This window comes from Rattus norvegicus, chromosome 6, assembly GCF_036323735.1.
Source record: "Rattus norvegicus strain BN/NHsdMcwi chromosome 6, GRCr8, whole genome shotgun sequence".
Taxonomy (NCBI): domain Eukaryota; kingdom Metazoa; phylum Chordata; class Mammalia; order Rodentia; family Muridae; genus Rattus; species Rattus norvegicus.
In genome coordinates this window covers 111,251,795-111,270,546 of record NC_086024.1, presented here as the reverse complement: position 1 = coordinate 111,270,546, position 18,752 = coordinate 111,251,795, and the positions used below count along the sequence as shown (strand labels likewise).

Sequence of the window (18,752 nt, the reverse complement as noted above, 5' to 3'; positions counted from 1 at the left end):
TAAAGAACATGGCCTGACCCTGAAAAATGGTCAAGAGCAGAGGTAACAGAAAACTAAACCAGACTTCACTCAAGAGAGGTATCCTGCACATACTTGGTTCTCGGCAGACAGGGCATGGGTCTCTGACCAAAGCAAGACTAAGCTAGTGAGTTCAGTCCTAGTCCACATGATCCCACACTAGAGAGGACCAGGATCAGAGCCCATCCATCAGCCATTCTCACAAACAAAGATTAAACCACTGTCAGCAGCAGCGTCTTTGAAAGACAGCTAACATCCTGTTGTTTTTGGCTGTTTTTCTTCAAATGGTCAAAAACAGTTGCACTCATAGTCAGTAATTTCACAGTGCCAGTTTCCTTAGCATATTTAAAGAGTTGCCACTGAAGCCTATGAGTTCAAATTGTACCACATTTTCACAATCTTGGAAGTCAGTAAAATCTGACTGTTAGAAACAGGTTTTATTGGGGGAAGCTCCAAAAATCATATAATTGAAGTCCTATGATCAAGATGGGAAATTGCCAAGATTCATCCTCAGAGGTTCCTGGTTTCAGGCCGTCTCTTTTATTCAAGCTCTTTTACTCACAAGTTCTAGGACCCAAGACAAAGGGTACCACTTAGGGTCTCCACTTCTGTATTGTGACAAATCACTCGCAAAGGTCCTTCTGGATATCCAAGTTTATAAACTAGCATTAAATAACTGAGCTTCAGATGGTCTGTTATGGTTGAGGTATAGGTAGTATTAACAGTGCAGGCACAGGAATATAGCAACATTCCAGGGAAAACTGATTTTAAGAATACAAACTGTGCACTGCTCGACATTAATCTCTGCTCTGTACATAGCCAGAGAGGAAAGAGTTACATATGCAGAAAAAGTGCTGACTGGGAATGCTGAAGGTACCTGGAGACAGTACAGGTGGCAAGGGGGCTGAAAAATCACAGGACAGAAATCCCAGTGACAGACTCTCCTGCCAGTAATCTGCAAATGGGAGGCCAGAAACGGCCACCTAAGCATACAGGGAACCCCATCTTAAGTTCTGTTTCCCCTAAAAGTATGAATACTCTGTTTAAACAAAAACTTCCAGGAAGCTCTCAATTCCTGTCTACTCTGACACACATTCAAAGCTTGCTCCTTATAACACAAACCCCAGGGGAGGCTAAGAATTATTAGAGGGAGACAAAAAGATTCACACAATATACACAAATATACAAAATCCTATCTCACAGGAGAGGTTAATGAAGCACAGAAACCCAAGGCTAACAGGAATTAGAACCATAGAAGCCAAGAGACGGTCAACAACTTAAAAAACTCCAGATGCCCTGAGTTTACTAGAGCTGGGTCCAGGCAGGGAAGGGGAAAGGAGACCCTGGCTGACGGGTCTTGGGATATTTCTCTGAGTCAGAGAGAGTTGCTGCCCTTCTTTCACACTGAGTTCTGTGAGCCCATTCCTACGCTTCCAACAATCAGGTTATAGAGAATGATACAGAAAAGAAATACCCGGAAAAGCCTTCAAGATTAGCTACTTAGAACAAAGGATTTTTTTTCTATACCAAGGACCATCAGAAATTTACCAACATAGGCAAGCAGGGGTATAAAGGAAACATTTGATCTTGAAAGCTCACAGCATGTAGAGTCAATTCTGTTAGCCTCCACAGCAAATAGCCGACAACTCTAGAACTGCAGGCCTTACCATATCAGATCTACTACAAAGCCTACTGCTAGGCCACCAAGAAGAATGAGAACAAGCACCCAGCATTCATCTATCAAACATTTCCCAACATTCCCTGTGACAGCCATCACCAAGGAGCTTCCACTCAACCAGGAGAGACACACACATAAATAATGCCAGAGGGCAGGCAAGAGACAATGCAGAGACATGAATAGAGTACTGGGGACTGAGTACTCCTCAGGATGGGAGTCGACCTTTACAAGGGGCATTAGAAAAAAAGACCACCAAAGAAGTGATGCTTGGCTTTCCCTGGAAGGATGCTGGTGACCTGTGAGGTAAACAACAGGAGAAAAGTAGTAGTTCATCCACAAGATAAATCAAACACACACAAAGGCAAGGAGTTAGGAAAAGGTGCCTGGAGCTCTGACTTAACATAAGCAGATGGGATGGGAAAGCAGTCACGAAGACTATTAAGAACTCAAGAAAATAAACTCAAAGACTTTGGGGATGGCATCTACGCATAAGACAGGAAAGTATCATAAAGCAGAATAGAACACATGTGGTAGTAACAGGACAGGGTCCTGTGCTCAGCAAGACTTCAGAGAAGCAGGAGAGTGGAAGGAGTCTTGAGGGAATGAGAGAATGCAAGGCAGGCGGGAGGGTGTTCTAGCTAGACACAGAACGTGTGCACACTGGTGCACTTCCCTTTAGAAGTTTAGAAGACCTGCAGCCTTTTCTTTTATTCTACAATTTTAGACCCTGACTCATTTGCATCTTCTATTTAGTCTCAACAGTTCCCCTACTTGAGCACCAGTCAAATACATGCTACAATAATCCATTAAAGAGACCAAGAATTAGAATGTCAATTATAAAATTAATAAAGGTAATTTTTATGAAGTATAGCTTCAAGGCGAGACTGGTGCCAGATGCTTTCTTTGTTTGCACCACCTCACTGCATCTTCACAGTCCTCTCGGGAGGGAGATACCTCATGGCTGCCATTCATAATCCAGAAAGTGGAAATTACAGCAACTTTCTGAAAAATACCCAACCAAAAAGACTATACAAGGCTATACAAGCCTATAAACCATGTTCTTTATTTCACCTCCAGCCCCTAAGGAAGGTATCCCTCTCCCATTCTCACTGTATTTCACTCCATCCCACACTTTAACTAGCAATGCTATATCAGTAACCCTGTGTGCTTTTTTTAAACCAAGGTCCAACGTGTGCCCAGAGGCAACCTGGCCTTATGGCCTTTCATACAGGTAGTCAATACTAAGTTCCTATCCATGGAGAAAGCAGGCATGCACATAGGCAACCTTGGTGTGACAGACAGACACAGCTAGTAGGTCAGGAGGTCATGGGTTTTCTGATCCAGGTTGTGAACTGCTTGTTACACTTTCTCCATACTATCAAAAAGAAACAGAAGGGGAGAAGAGAAGGGAGAAAAACAAGTAGGAGAAAGAAGAGGAGGGGGAGAAGAACCCACTAGGAAGAAGAAAACAAAAAGGAGGAGTCATCGGAAAATGGGAGAAAGCACACACTGGTACCAGCCAGAGCTTCTTGGATCTGTTCCCAGTCTGGCAGCCAGAGAGCTCTGGAATATATTTGTTAGGGCTGGATTCCTGTACAGCCTATTGCAAACTTTTTCTGAGTGTATCCTGACAGAGAGACCCACACTTCAGTTTCAATCCCTGTTCCCTACACAGAAAGGGAGTTATTCCTCCAGAGATTCCAATGAAAACTCACCACCTCTACCACTGGCTTCTTGATAGAATTTGCATCTACTCTGTGAGCTTAAGAAAGCAAACCCAGGATGTGCCCCTGACTCCTATAGAAATCACTATGCCCCACTAGCTGAGGATCCCGAGACCCTTCTCACAAAACACAAGCATCTGGCAGCTCCTTACCAAAACAACTGCTGCGGTGTGGAACAAAGGTTTTACAGGCAGTGGCGATAGCTAGTTCAGCAGAGATTATTGTCTTAATGATCAGGTCTTCCACATGGGCCATCAATGCTGCAAAAACAATCTTTTGTAATGAAAACAGAAACACTATAATGCATGCATTAGTAGAAGCAGATTCCAGGTCACGGTGCAATTATAAAAGCAGGTGTGCACATTCAAAAAGCATCAAAATGGTGGTCTTCAGAATGGGTGCTACAGGGTCGGCACACATGCAGACACAGGTGCAGGTGGCCTGTGACAGAGGTACAGACTGCAGAACAAGCCTTTTCTTCCTTCTCACTTTCCTAGCACCCTTTCCCCATGCACAAACAAAGTCTATTTACACACTGCTTCCCAAGCTGCCCAAGGCTCAGCAAGGATTCTTTTTGACTCCAAGCCCCGAACTTAAATTCCACTCTACATCCTCCTACGCAGCCACAAGAATGAGGGAGCTCAACTTAGGAAAGTTAGAACTCAGAGCCAATATAGCGCCAACTGCACGCACACTGCAATGCAGTGTACAAAATGCCACAGTATCTTAGTTTAGCACAGCACTCGAGAAAGATAAATTCATTGAGGACTAAGAGAAAAGTGATACTTTCCAAATTAGAGCTAAGAACAGAGATTTGGGGGTCGTAGGAAGTCTGTTCTTCACTGTAAGCTACAGGGAAAGAACAAGAGCAGGCACCATGGGCTTCTCAGCATCATTATCAGGAGGCCCTGATGAGAAGTAGTAAAACAGCACTGAGGAGTGAAGTCAGGGGCTGGAGAGACGGCTCAGCAGTTAAGAGCACTTGCTGCTCTTACAGAGGCCCTGCATTCGGTTCCCAGCACCCATGTAGGGCAGCTCACAACCTCTTATAATTCCAGCCCAAGAGGATCTGCATGCATGCACACATGCACACACACTGCATACAAATAATAGAACTATTTTTTTAGAGACTGGAAGGAAAAAGGTCTGATACTCACCAGTTGTATCCTTGCCTTCTTGTTTCAGGTACCTAAGCATGGCACTCATACTCCACTTGTTCCCATAATCCTCCACTTCTGGATCATCACAACTAAAAAGAAAAGAATCGAAGCTACATATGCCAAGAGGTCTGCTTTTCTCTGTGCTTTGAGTATTTAAGAAAAACATTCAGTTTGCTGACTTCAACCTGGTTTTCCCTGGTTCTTCTGTAAGACACCCTTTCTATTAATTTCTTAAGAGAAAGACAACTGTGGAGAGTTTGCTTGTATAAAGAGGGTAAAGAAGAGAGCTAATTCTTCCACATCAAGAATAAGAGAAGAATAATAAATTAACAGTGGGATATAGCACATCTAGTCTTTGAAGTGAATGTCACATAAGGTCAGCAAACAACCTCCGATGCCATTCAGACCAGAACTGAGCCGGGACAGGTTAGTAAGCTAATGCACTATGTATTATAAGGAGCTACACAGGCTTGCTTTGACACACTAGCAAGCCTCCTGTCTGGGTAGTCACTGCTACCTTCCCAAACCTCTCAAGTTCCACTGATGACACAAGGCACTGGGTGACTTGAGCTCTAGGGGGCAGAGAGTTCTAGGCATCCCACTGCACAAAATGGTGAATGGGGTGAGCTTCCATGAATGTCACCCTGCCACCAAAGATATGTGCTTTGCCACTGACATCTCAACCCTCAGCACCCTTTCCAGTTCTATCCCTGTTCATCTAGACTGAGAGACGTGGCAGCTTTAAGCAACTCGATTGCTGGCCATAGGACACTTGATGAAACCTCCCACACTTTAGCAACTACCCCACTTCCAGATTCTTTCCTTCCTTCCTTGGACGTGGTGGGAACTTATTTTTAGTCTGAATAGAAAGTGACTGTTTGGGTTTCTTTTCTATTTTTCCACTTTCCTGGCAAAATTTTCAGGATGAAAGAAAACAGAGCAAAAATAACATTTGCACACAGCTGGGTCAGTACTGCTTTCCTGGTTCTTCTCTGAGAGGGCCTCCTTTCTTTAGTTTTTTCTTTTCTTTTTTCCTCTGGTCATTGCAGTGAACATTAGAAAATTTCAGAAGATACATAAAAGCAAAAAACTGACATCCTAATCTTACACTTTGTAGTTAGAGAGAGTTAACATTTCATGACCTATCCTTTTCTCATTCCTCAGCAACATAAGAAGCTTTAGTTAACAGACTGGTTCAGTCAAGTGTTTGCTTCATGTGCTGGCTCACTACACTTCCCATCAAATGACACATAGGAAAGATGTGGATTGATAAACTGATTCTGTACATACATCCTTACGGTTAAATTCATAGAAATGGAACTACAGTGTCAAGAGATACAAATAATTTTAAGCTTTAGATATGACTTCCAAGCTGAAATTCTGACCCCCTAAGTCAAGTAGGGAAAGAGGAATGGCAAAGGCATATTTTAGTAGAATAGGGTGCCCTCTGTCTGGGTACACCATAGAGAAGCAGCAGCAACAGCAGCAATGCCTCAAAACTGATACTGGAGGGGCTAGAGATGGCTCAGCAGTTAAGAGCACTTAACCTGTATTAACCTGCTGAACCTGTATTCAATTCCCAGTACCCACGCAATGGCTAACAACCATATATAACTCCAGTTCCAGGGATCTGCTCCCTTCTTCGGGCTTCTGAGGGAACCAGGCACACAGAGACAGAACACCCATTCACAGAAAAGTAACTGTTTTTAAAGGTGACCTCTCAGTGTCACCTACATGTTCCTGTTAACTGCCATGTCTCCACCCTCACAGCTGAAGCTGACTTCTAGCCCTGACCCAGGGTATGGTACCTCACATAGTCTCCACTCTTCTTGTTCACACTGTAGTTTGTCAGGTGCATGAACTGGTTCCGAATGTTCTTGGAGCCTTGATCGTATCGCACAGTTGCAAACCTGACAGGAAGAATGGGTTAATGCCAGGAAAGTTCAGTGGACCTGAAGATTGCAGAGCATGCAATAACATGGAGGATGGAGGATGGAGGGTGGAGGATGTCATCATCATCTTACAAGAAGAAGGTGACAATAGTATCTAATTAATACTGATCTCTGCTAAGTGACAGTTGCAATGAGAAGTGTCTTCTATACACATTATCAGTTCAACACTAAAAGCCACTCTATGAAATAGATCTATGCTACATCTAAATTTTAAATAGATATAAAACTAAATATGACCCATAAATACTAAATAACTTGGACAGGCATGGTGAAATACATCTTTAATCCCAACACTTGGAAGGCAGAGGTCTGCCTGGTCTACACTGAGAGTTCCAGGTTAGCTAGAGCTGGAAGAAGGCCCGGTCTCAGAAAAAAAGAAAGAAAGAAAGAAAGAAAGAGAGAGAGAGAGAGAGAGAGAGAGAGACCTGAATAACTCATCCAAAAGCAAACTCCAAACCCTATGGCTTAAACACTCTTAGATACTGCTTTTCTTTTTAATGGGAAGAATGAAAATTCAAAATGCAATAATTCACAACCTCGGGAACTCCACGTGGGATACTACCCACAGCTATGAAGCTTCAAGGACACCTACTCAAGGTCTACTCAGTGACTGGAATAACGACATTTTACAGGAGAAAAGAAAAAAGGAAACACGGTTCAGCACGTGACTGCAGACTTGAACCACATGCACAGAGTGCATTCCTACCGACTTAGGACGCACCATAAGCACTAGTGAGAGGAAACACAACACGGATAGACAGCACAGAAGGCCTTCTGAACTGCAAATGAAAGCAGAAGACAGAAAGGCTTCCACGTGGCGTCCAGAGCAAGTAGAGCGGCCACCTGTCGCCCTGGCCGACTGTCAATAGAAGACGAAAGCACAAAGCACACTCGCCCGCCTCTGTGGGCAGCAGGCAGGGAAAGAGAAACTGTCCAGCGAGGCTTGGCATCAAAACTGCCTCTCAAGACCATTGCTTATGGTGAACACGAGACCCATTCACTCACTGCTAGTGCCACAGCACCCTGCCCTAAAGTGCTTTCCCAAGACACATATCCAAGTGTGTGAAAAAACCTAGAAGGCCACAAGCTTATTTTCACATGATTTACAAACGGTTTAGATATGCTTACCCAGACTAGGAAGTCAACATGATTTTTACCGCATTAAAGGTCAGCATTTAAATTTTTTCCTCTTCTCTATTTCTTCTCAGCCACCCCACTATCTCTACTCCCTAATTCCCTGTACCAGAAAAACACAGGCGCTAAAGGAAAAAAAAGGAAAAAACAAACCCAAGAAACTAAAATAAACAAACATGAGGCCAGGAAGAAGGATGTGGATGATGAGAAAATTTTGACGAGGCATATATGACTAAAGAGAGCTTGACAAGCATTGTGTCTATGCTTAAGAAAGGCCTCAAAGCTCCCATAAACTTCTTGGAGTTACCATTTAACTCTTCATCATCATGCGGTGGCCAACAAACCTTGCTTTTACATCCTAATCTTCATATAGAGAGTGATTCTCAGAGCAGGTGGGAGAATCACTCTGAATTCTCTCTGAAGGGAATGCAGAGGAACCAGGCAAGATCCACAACTCCTACCTCCAACAGACATTAACTCATGGTGACACATTACTTGCCATCATCTCCCTCAAAAAGTACTAAGTATGAGAGAGAGAAGGTTTTGGTCAGGAAAGGAGGTATCTCTTCTTGTCTAACTCTGCATGCTTGACTCCACCGGGCCAACAGGAAAAGCCCAGGGAGGCACACGGAGAGCTGGGTCTGGGGTTCCATGCATTTACACCCCACACGCTTTTCAAAAGGCTGGATTTCTACAGATCGTTTTCCCTCTTCACTTCCTGTCACTGGAGCATCTGACTCTAAAACCCAGCATGGACAGTATTACCAATGTCACGGAATGGAGTGAGCTTCTACTGGGTCCAGGAAACATGATGAAAGAACTGTGGGTGGCTCTTGCTCTCTTTCTTCTTCTTCTTGCCTTCCCACTCCACCTCTCTCTCCCCATGCTCATGGCTGGTCTCTACTTCACTTCTCTTCTCCCCTGCCCTCTCTCTGCCTCTACTACCCTCTTAACTCCCCTCCCCATGCCCTGAATGACTATTCTATACTAGATAGATAGATAGATAGATAGATAGATAGATAGATAGATAGATAGAGCGATCGATCGATCGATCAAGGGAGGGTGAAGAGAAGTGTTAACAGCAAACGCCCCTGACAGGGCAAAAGCACTGACTCTAATGTCCCTCAGCTCAAAGAATACAAGAAGACAATGCAGAAGGAAGGCTGAGCTTAGCCAGTGAGATCTCACAGCTCTCATGAATCTGTGTTAACAGCCACACTCACCTCTGACCACCACTGCCTTCTTGCTGCCTAGACGAGAAGTGACACAACTACCAAATCTGGTCTACTAGTTCACTTCTGATGATCTAGTTAGCCTACACTGGTTTGGTTTGGGATGGTTTTTCTTTGTTTTTGCTTTTAACATGAATGACGTGGCTAGCTAACTTCTTGCAGCCCCATGAGGAAGACAGTGTATGGGCTGAGACGCAATCCCTGGGAAATATAGAAAGTTATCTAGGCACAACAATAGCCCCAAGGACTCTAAATCCAGAGATTGGAGAGCTTCTAAGTGGGGAGCCAAGAGATTGACTACAAACAAAAAAACTGAGTAAATAAACAAATGTTCTAACGCCTGGTGATAGTGGCACACACCTTTAATTCTGGAGATTAAAGAGGCAGAGGCAGGTGGATCTGTGAGTTGGAGGCTAGCCTGGTCTACATAGTGAGTTCCAGGACAGCCAGGGCTATACAGAGAAACCCTGTCTTAAATAAAAATGCTAAAGATAGTAGGAGACAGCTTTTTCTTTGTTGGAACAGAGAAATAAAAATATGTAAAAGAGAAAAGCAAGTTTACACTCTGAACTTTGAAGAATCATAAGCCCATATGACATATACATGCTTCCTAGGTCTCTCTCCTGCAAGCCCCAGAGCAGTGGGGTCATCAAGTCCTCCAACCTCTGACTCTAAAAGCAATTCTCCATGACCAAGTAAGCAGTATTCCTTGGAGATATGACTGCTTGTAGGGCTGGGTGGGAACAAGAAGAGCCTAAATGCCTTATACTCAAAGAATGATGGAGACATGTCAAAAGGACACGACAATCAGTGTACAGGGGCTCCCACTGGCTAAAGCTGGGACAAAAAGAGCAGGAAAACTAAACAGTATAATAAAGGGGCCCACTAAATAAAACAGAAGTACTTCCCTATATACTAGTAAACAGATGAATATATAATAGAAAGAAAAAACTTTTCCTTGAAGTAAAATGCAAAATAATACAAATAAAAGGATAATGGAATTTGAAAATCATCATCCAGTAGTCATTGCTCTAATAATTCACTTAAGAAACATCAACAGATATGAAAGATATTGATAAAAAATGAGACAATGAACGAGGTTTAACATGTCTTTTAACTACCTCCTCATAATTCTTGGTAATCATAGAGAGAAGGTAAAGACACTTGACAATCGAGGATTCTGGTAGGCACAACCCTTAATCAAATACTAAATAATTAGCATGTGCCATCAAATATCCTGAAATGAGAATTTACCATCGCTTCTGTGGTATTCTGACCCCAAATGAATAGCCAAAGTCTAATCATGAAAAAAATATAGACAAATCCAAATTGAAGGACAATTTGGAAAATGACTAGCCTGTCATTTTCCAAAACACTGAGGTCATGAAGTCACAGAAACGTGGAGCTGCCCCAGACTAGAGTCTGGAAGGGACTCGACAATTGAGCCAAACAGCCATCCTTGATGGGGTCCTCTGGTTAAAAAGAATGCTAGTTGGACCATTCTGTCGAGCTGAATGGGGTCTCAGACAGTAAAAGGTGGCTCTTTGCACTACTCAGATAGCTTTTTCACACATCCAGATGGTTTCAAACTTCAGAGTGTTAAAGGAAAGTAGTAAGTTTCTTGTGAAGTTTAGAACAACAAAAGACCTGGTGCTTCTACTGTGGGTGACTAGCAAGCATTGTGCCGCACAAGTGCCTTCAGACAGGAAAGCCACTTTCCCACTCTCAGTGCCCACTGCCAAGCAATTAGGTCTGTGACCTTGGTGTTAGAGCAGCGGTTCTCAGCCTTCCTAATGCTGTGAGCCTTCAACACAGTTCCTCAGGCTGTAGTGATCCCAACCATAAAATTATTTTCATTGCTACTTCATAACTGCTACTGTTATCAATTGTAATGTAAATATTTGATTTACAACCCCTGTGAAAGGATCAGTCAGTCCCCAAAGGGGTCCCAACCAAGAGGCTGAGAACCAGTGGGCTATACCTGTTACACACTATCACATTTCAACCTATTCAAACCTGAAAGTTTCAACACAATTTCTCTATTAACAAGTCAGAGGAATCAGTAATTTCCTAGGTAATTCAGGATCAAATCTGCAAATACTCAGCTGAAATCCTAAATCAGTGTGCTAAATCCTTAACCTCCATCTCAAAGGAAATTAAGATTTAAGATACCTAGACCCTCCAATGGAGTCTCACAGTGTATATACACAATTCAGAGCAGTTCCTGTGGCTATAGAAAACAAACTCAATGGTATTTTTGGTAATTTTTTGGTCTTACACTGCTTTGTTTGAACATTTTTTTTGCCTTCCTGGTCTTATGCTGATATATTATGGCTTCCAATTTTGTGTTTTCATGGGCTTTGTGTATGTGTTTCTCATGCTTTTTCTTCGTTGTTGTTTAATTACCAGTCTGGTTTTTTATTCATTTGTTTTCTAAAAAGAAAGAATGGGCACAGTTGGACAGGTAGGAGGTGGAAAGGATCTGGGAGGAGATGGAGAGGGAAAGCCCTGATCAGAATACATTGTGTAAAAAAATACTTTCAATTCAAAAGAAAAGTGAGTGCTATTCGGGGGAGAAGTATGTTGGGCCCTCAAGATGGCTCAACAGGACAAAGCACTTGTCACCCAGCCTGAAGGTCTGAGTTAGTTCCCTAGGATCCACACGGAGGAAGGAGAAGACCAACTAGGATCCACACGGAGGAAGGAGAGAACCAACTAGGATCCACACGGAGGAAGGAGAGAACCAAGTCCCACAAGTTGTCCTCTGACTTCCATATGTGCACTGTGATGTGTATGTACAGAAACAGTCAGCAATTTGTGTAACTTTTAAAATTTAACATTTAAAAAAGCCTACACAACAGAATTTCATAGTCTTGACCTTTATGCCAAGAAAAAAATGGGATCTTATTTTCTTAGATAGTCTGAACTCTGGGCTCTTAGAGTTCACAGATAAAAAATGAATCGTATGTCCATTTTTTAAAAATCAATCTGAAAACAAATATGGTGTGATGGTTTGTATACGCTCTGCCTACGAAGTGGCACTATTAGAAGGTGTGGCCCTGTTGGAATAGGTGTGTCACAGTGGGTGTGGGCTATAAGACCTCGTCCTAGCTGCCTGGAAGTCAGTCTTCCACTAGCAGCCTTCAGATGAAGATATGGACTTTATTTTGAAAATGAAGTCTTAAAAGCTATGGTTTCTGTTTGCTGATGTTTCTCTCTTGGAAGCAGCACAGTAGTCATGACTTCTCTGAACCCCAAGAGAGTGACTGAAGAAATGCCTTCATGATAAGAAGACATACAACAGGCCTCGACCTAACAATAGTTTGATTCACATGTATTCTGCTTTATGATGTTGTAGGAATAATCTGCATTTTGAAGAAATTACACTTTCAGTTCTAGACGTTCGTCTTTTCCCACTCTACCAATACGCACTGGTCCTGTCTTGTGACCCTGAGCAGTGCAGCAAGCTGTAGCCAGTTGCCCACAGTCAGGAGGGCAACAACCATATACTATAGTAAACCATATTGCTAAGCTAACATTCCTGACAAGTTAGGTGTGTTAAATGCATTTTCAGAGGCTGAGAGATTAGGAGCTCAGTGGTTAAAACACTGGCTGCACTTCCAGGGAAGCTGGGTTTAATTCTCAACACCCAAGTATAAGCTCACAACCACCTCTGACCCCAGAATCTTTCTTCTAGCTTCTTTCAGCAATATGTGTATGTAGTACACTTAAATATACACAAGTAAAACAATGAGCATGAAATACAAATAATAAAATCTCTTTTAAAATGTACTTTCAACCGATGCTATTTTCAACTGAGGTGACTGGTGTCAGCCAGATCTTGATAGGCAGGCAAACGGGAAGAGGAGCCATGACTAGGAAGCAGAGAGAGCAAACGTCCAGCTTCTTCCTCATATTTCTGACCACACACACAGAGGCCTACAGGCTTTTCCTCCAGCCACTAGAGCCACACAGCCTGTGGACCAGTTTGACAAGATTCTACAAGTTCAAGGCCAGATCAGGACACGTCTACTCCAAAATTGTGGCTCTATAAGTCTCCCTTCATTCATACTGACCAAGCCTAAACTCAGAGAGGAAGACCCATAAATCCCCAGCCTCTGAGGAAAGACCAGGCTTTGCTTCCCAGGTCCCCATTCTGCTCTGCAGGGTCTTTCTCTGAATGTGCCTTGCCTTGTGCTTCCGCCCCTAATAAAAGCCTTTTGTTAACCAGCTGATTCTGTGGTCTGTCTTGAGATCTTTCCCTGCTACTACTTGCCGCACATGATACTTGAAGTGGTTTCTGTTTGTTTTTCCTGCCTTTTAATTCTTTAACTGACAGAGGAAAAGGGAAAACAAACAAACAAACAAAAGAACCTACCAAGACCCCTAGATGGTAAGAAAGAAACAGCCATGCTGGAGCATGACTCGGTGGTGATCGAGATGCATCTGCAGTGGGGATTTATAAACGGTGCTACAGCTCCTCAGCTGCTTGTTTCAAGACCTTTACCAATGTAGAAGCAAAGGGGGAAGCAACAGTCAGTGAGATCTTACTAACTTTTCTCCTGTGTACAAACAGTGGCGTGGCCTGAAGAGTCTGATGGCGGATACTTAGTCAGCATAACGGAGCCTATATATGGGAGAGTTAAGTACTCAGCTTGGCAGATATATCTTCTACATTCAGAACAAATGCGCAAACAAAGGAGATCACAATAGCAGCACCTGAGTTGTCTTTAGCATGTAGAGCTTCCTGATGAGAGGTCATGGACAATGAGACTTCATCCCAGGCATCCTTGCCAAAAGCCACTGGGTTTCATCCTGGCCTGACCTAGAAAAATCTGATGGAAGAGAACAGGAGGCCTAGAGCTCTGATCTGCTGTCAACCAGCTGCAGCAGGGAAACTGCCAGAATGCTGCAGTGATGGGCAGCGCCCTGCAGAGCGTCTGGGAGGGGATTACCAGCCTGATCCTCTGTCCTCAGAGCCAGAAATGACTCAAACTTCACAAACAGCAAAGGCCTGCCAGGGAGAGTGACAGTAAGGCTAGGAAGAACTTCTCCCTGTCGCTGGTATCTCTTCCCCCTACTTGCTGCTGTGGCAGATTCTGGACAGTGTGCAGCCAGTGAGGTAATCTGAATTCCTTGGCAATCAGCAAGTACCTGAATTCTTTTAAAACCACAGGAATCTAGCACAGAAAAGGTAAATATCCCCCAGAAGCCAGTGTTAATTAGCAAGCAAGGCTACTGAAGAAGGGCCTAGAGGTGGGGGAGGAGAGAAAGGCATTACAAAATGATCTGAGGTCTCTTCTGCATTTCCACTGGGTAATATGGCTAGGGAGGGCTGTGCTAGAAGCAGCCTTTTCGGAGTCTTTTCCCACTTCTCTGACCTAGGTTTCAACCCTCAGAACTCCCCGTGGACGTTTTCATGAGCTGGGGCTACCTTTTGTTGAGTCACTGATAACACACGTGGTTTCCAACTCAATATCTTTTTAATTAAAAATAAATTCTTGTTTCAGTGCAAATTTGTCTATTAACTTTGTCTCAGAAGGGACTGTCTCAGATCATTTATATTCCAGATTGGATCTTCCAGCAGCTGTAGAATCCAGAACAAAGTCTCTTTAGATTCTATTTTTGACACAAAAAATGTCACCATTTTGGTGAGAACAATACCCCTATCTCTGGAGTCTTTCCTACTAGGCAAAACAGCAACCTGCATGGGGACTCCACAGCAGGGACCTGCATGGGGGCTCCACAGCAGGGACCTGCATGGGGACTCACAGCAGGGACCTGCATGGGGACTCACAGCAGGGACCTGCATGGGGGCTCCACAGCAGGGACCTGCATGGGTACTCCACAGCAGGGACCTGCATGGGGACTCCACAGCAGGGACCTGCATGGGGGCTCCACAGCAGGGACCTGCATGGGGACTCCACAGCAGGGACCTGCATGGGGACTCCACAGCAGGGACCTGCATGGGGACTCCACAGCAGGGACCTGCATGGGGACTCCACAGCAGGGACCTGCATGGGGACTCCACAGCAGGGACCTGCATGGGGACTCCACAGCAGGGACCTGCATGGGGACTCACAGCAGGGACCTGCATGGGGACTGTATAGCAGGGACCTGCATGGGGACTCTACAGCAGAAATCTGCACAAGAAAACCACAGCAGCATATGGAGCAGAAGCACTACTACCAGGACCATGAGACAGCTGACTCAAGTACCACATAGGCAATTTCATTTTAGTAACTCCTCAATAATTTACTTACATATAAGAAACAGTGAGAAGGAGCTGATAGGATGGTTCAGTGGTTCACAGTACTTGTTGCTTTTGCAAAAGATCTGGGTTCTGTTCCTAACACCCACATGGCAGTTCAGGCCATTTCTAGGTTCAAGAGGACCCGACACCCTCCTCTGGCCTCTGTACATACTGCACACATTTAGTGTACTTACATATATGCAGGCAAACACTTCCACACACAAAATAAACAGTGAGTGGCTTGCTTTTTGTGTGAATAAAACAAAGACGAATGAAAGCATTAACTTATAATGAAACTAAGATCTTTTTCTGGAAAAGGTTTAAAGGAGAAAGGAATTTACACAAAATAACCTATTTCACAATGCAGTAAACTTTATAACGTGAACTTTCAATCTCCTAGCATTAATTTGAAGCTCCCAACAGAAATGACAGGGTATAAAAGTCTAAAGAAGGAAACTAATTATTTTTGCCTCTAGGTCTGTCTCTTTAGGAAAGATTATGGTTTTCCTTCTAGTCTCAAAGTTAAGCAACCTGGTGATCTCATCCCAAACTGATTACCTTCAGTTATGTCCACACAAAGCACACGTGACCCAAGATTAGCAGAAGCTGCAGGTGCGGAGGACTGCAGACGGGTGCTGGATGTAATGACACAGCTGAGTGCACTCTGAGGGCTGAAAGGCACGTGAATGCCAAGATAAACAGTGACTATTTAGGCACACTGAAGAACCCACACAGAACAGTGTGCCTTGTATATCTGGGGCAAACAGCTCAAGATAATGCCATGTGTATGCCTTCGAGAAGGATTTCACATCCACCTAGGTTTCAGGTAAACCTACCAAAGACTTAAAAATGTTTCTTTTCCTTTTTTGGATCAATGTAGACTGAGTATGTAAAAAGCTATTTTCCCATCAGTGAGGAAGAGCGCCCACTGACCATATAAATGTGTGTACATATACATGTGGACATGCTACTTCCTGCTGAAGCAAGATAACTGTCACTACATTAGTGGTTTCTGACATCTAATGCACATGCAGCCAGAGTATTGGTTTATCTGTAGCAAACCGTAATGAATGCCAGCATTGCTCTCTCCTTCTGTACTTGCACCAAAAAGATACAAAAATTATATAAAATTTTCCTGAGTGGTAATTATTAGTATTATGCTACTAATATTGCAGGTGAAACATCTTTAGAACATGACACAAAATATACTGGCATGATACCCCTGAGAAACAATGTCACCTTCTCTCTTCCAGAAAACCAAGCAGGACCAAGGCCACAAGTTGGGGTATGGCTAAGTGGAGGAAGGATAGAGGAAGCTCAGAGGCCTCCAAGTATAAAAGCACAAGCCACCGCACCGTAGGCCCAGAGGAAGTGCAACTATTTTACCTTCTCTCTGTTCCATATACCATGGAAAATAGGCTTTCTAAAATTCATCTTGGTCTTCTTTCTATGTATACTTCCAAGTACATAAGCTCATATCCATAAATGCTACAGAAAATGTCTTCCTATGACAATCCAATTAGAGCAAATAGTTCATGTGAGATGCTGGTCCAGGGCTTTATTCAACAACTGGGAAATGTTTTATTTTTCTCCTTGAGTTTTCAAGGGACAAAAGGCCAGGACTATGGAGTTTCAGTAGCCTCCCTCCAGTGTTCTCAGGGCTCCAACTCATAAATCTTAGTTAAGAATATGACAGAACTTATAAAAGCTGTCATTGCCACCTAGAGGTGAAGGGAAGACATGGCTCAGTCAGCTAGAAGTTTAGGTTAGTCCCCTCACTTCACTCCAAGTCAAATTAGAAGCAGAAAACACAGCTGTCACAGTAGAGTGTGGCCTGCCGAGCCCCTATCCACACACAGGTATCAGAGAAACTCTGGGAAGACAGGGCGTCTTCTGTTTTCTTCCTCACATAAACACAAATGGCCAGCTTTATTTTATTCATGTAGTTTCCATTTTCAAAATGAATTTTCTAAAATCAGAAACATGCACAGACTGACTTTCAGCTTATGATGTCTGCACACAGTTGCAAAGAGCCCTCTTACACTGCCATAAACCATCCCATTACAGCCATGGCACAGGCGAACTGCAGAGCAAACTAGCTGATTAAAAAAAAAAGTAAGGGAAAAGAACACAAGAAAGTTACATATTCCTCAAAACTTAAAGGATTTACAGAAACTGTTACCTGTCTTTGTGGACATGGGAGACAAAATTTCAAGTTATTATAAATTTAACTTAATTCTGTTGACAGGTAGGACCTTACAACCTACTAAGTAACACACACACACACACACACACACACACACACACACACACTCACTCACACACACAAACCAAGCTAGATTCATAACCACAGCAAAGTATATGATTTGTATATTAAGGGGTGAAAGCCATGAATAGCCCATGAATATGAGGAAACATGACCATTCAATGTGCTTCAATCCCCATCCCATTAGGAGAACTCAGAAACAACTATCCCCCTCACTTATGCAAATCTCTTTCTTCTGCTGCAGAAAAGGCAGCAGGTATTGCAGTTGCAAGGATTAACATGAGGACCTGATTATGACAAGTAATTAAATGTTACTTATTTCCCTTCTAGATCTATTCTGACAAACATTACAACTTCTCTTAATATCCTAGGGTCCTCATAACAACCCTCAGTGCATGGAACTGCCCTGTGGCCTCTACACCTGACAAAGCTGTGTCTTCTCCTTATGCAGGCCTGCAGGTGAAGCTGTAGAGTACCAAGACTGCTCTCTGTCATCTGGATCCCACCTAGGTACACTCTATTTCCCTGAGGTAAACCTAACAGAAAGAAGCAGCCTGGTCTTAGAAACCTTTTTAATGGATCCACTCTAATATATGTAGCCAATCCCTTCTCCCAAGAAAGTCTCTTACCTAGCCAGTCCTTCCTCATAGAGATAGATGACAAGGGGATCATAGGATGTCACGAGCACATAGAGACGCACGTCAAACTTGAAATCTAGGAAGAAAGTTGGGAGTCACAAGAAAAACTAATTTCATCTGTTTTCTGTTACAAAGCATGGGACAACACAACCAGGAGCTATAAGAGAATGAAAAATCCTTATCACATAAAACCCACACTGCACACATTTTGTATTTTGAGACTAAGTAATTGCTCATACAATAGTATGCAGGACAGTCGCTAAATACACACAGTATGATGTTGTAACATGGTCCAAACATGATTCCAAGCATGGAGCCATGCAAAGATTTCTGAGTGCTTATAAGAAAATGCCAAGAAACCAAAAGTCTTGCCACTTTGATGTCCTCAAAATCATGTAAATGTTCTTACATCATGCTTTGTGCCCTTTCTAGGTATAGCAGATTGGAGTGAATTTGCTTCAAATTATTCATTACAACTGCTCGTTGTTAGTTGTTTATATGCCTCTAAGGAAAAACACGTTTTTGCCACATGCACTTTGCCTTTGTGCCTCTAACACTTTACTCATGTGACTCCTCTTAACCCTTAAGAGTGTAAATTGTCTGATGCTCTGAATAAAGTTGGCTACTGCATAAACGTTAGTAATCCCCATTTACTGTCCCCATTCTCCCAGGTCCCACCAACTTTACAATGGGGAAA

At 43.2% G+C, this 18,752-nt stretch overlaps 1 protein-coding gene across 15 annotated transcripts in view; it reads right to left on the bottom strand.

Moving 5' to 3' along the window:
- The window catches only part of Ttll5 (tubulin tyrosine ligase like 5), a 217,845-nt gene that overhangs the window by 161,346 nt on the left and 37,747 nt on the right, over positions 1–18,752 (bottom strand). For 14 of the 15 annotated variants that reach the window (XM_039113313.2, XM_039113315.2, XM_063261755.1 and 11 more), the window contains 4 exons: positions 18,047–18,131; positions 6,389–6,490; positions 4,578–4,669; positions 3,573–3,680 (listed from right to left, as the gene is read on the bottom strand). In XM_039113313.2, the coding sequence (XP_038969241.1) occupies positions 3,573–3,680; positions 4,578–4,669; positions 6,389–6,490; positions 18,047–18,131 (387 nt within the window). The remainder of the gene's footprint in view (positions 1–3,572; positions 3,681–4,577; positions 4,670–6,388; positions 6,491–18,046; positions 18,132–18,752) is intronic. The other variant, XM_039113320.2, reaches the window with a different exon arrangement.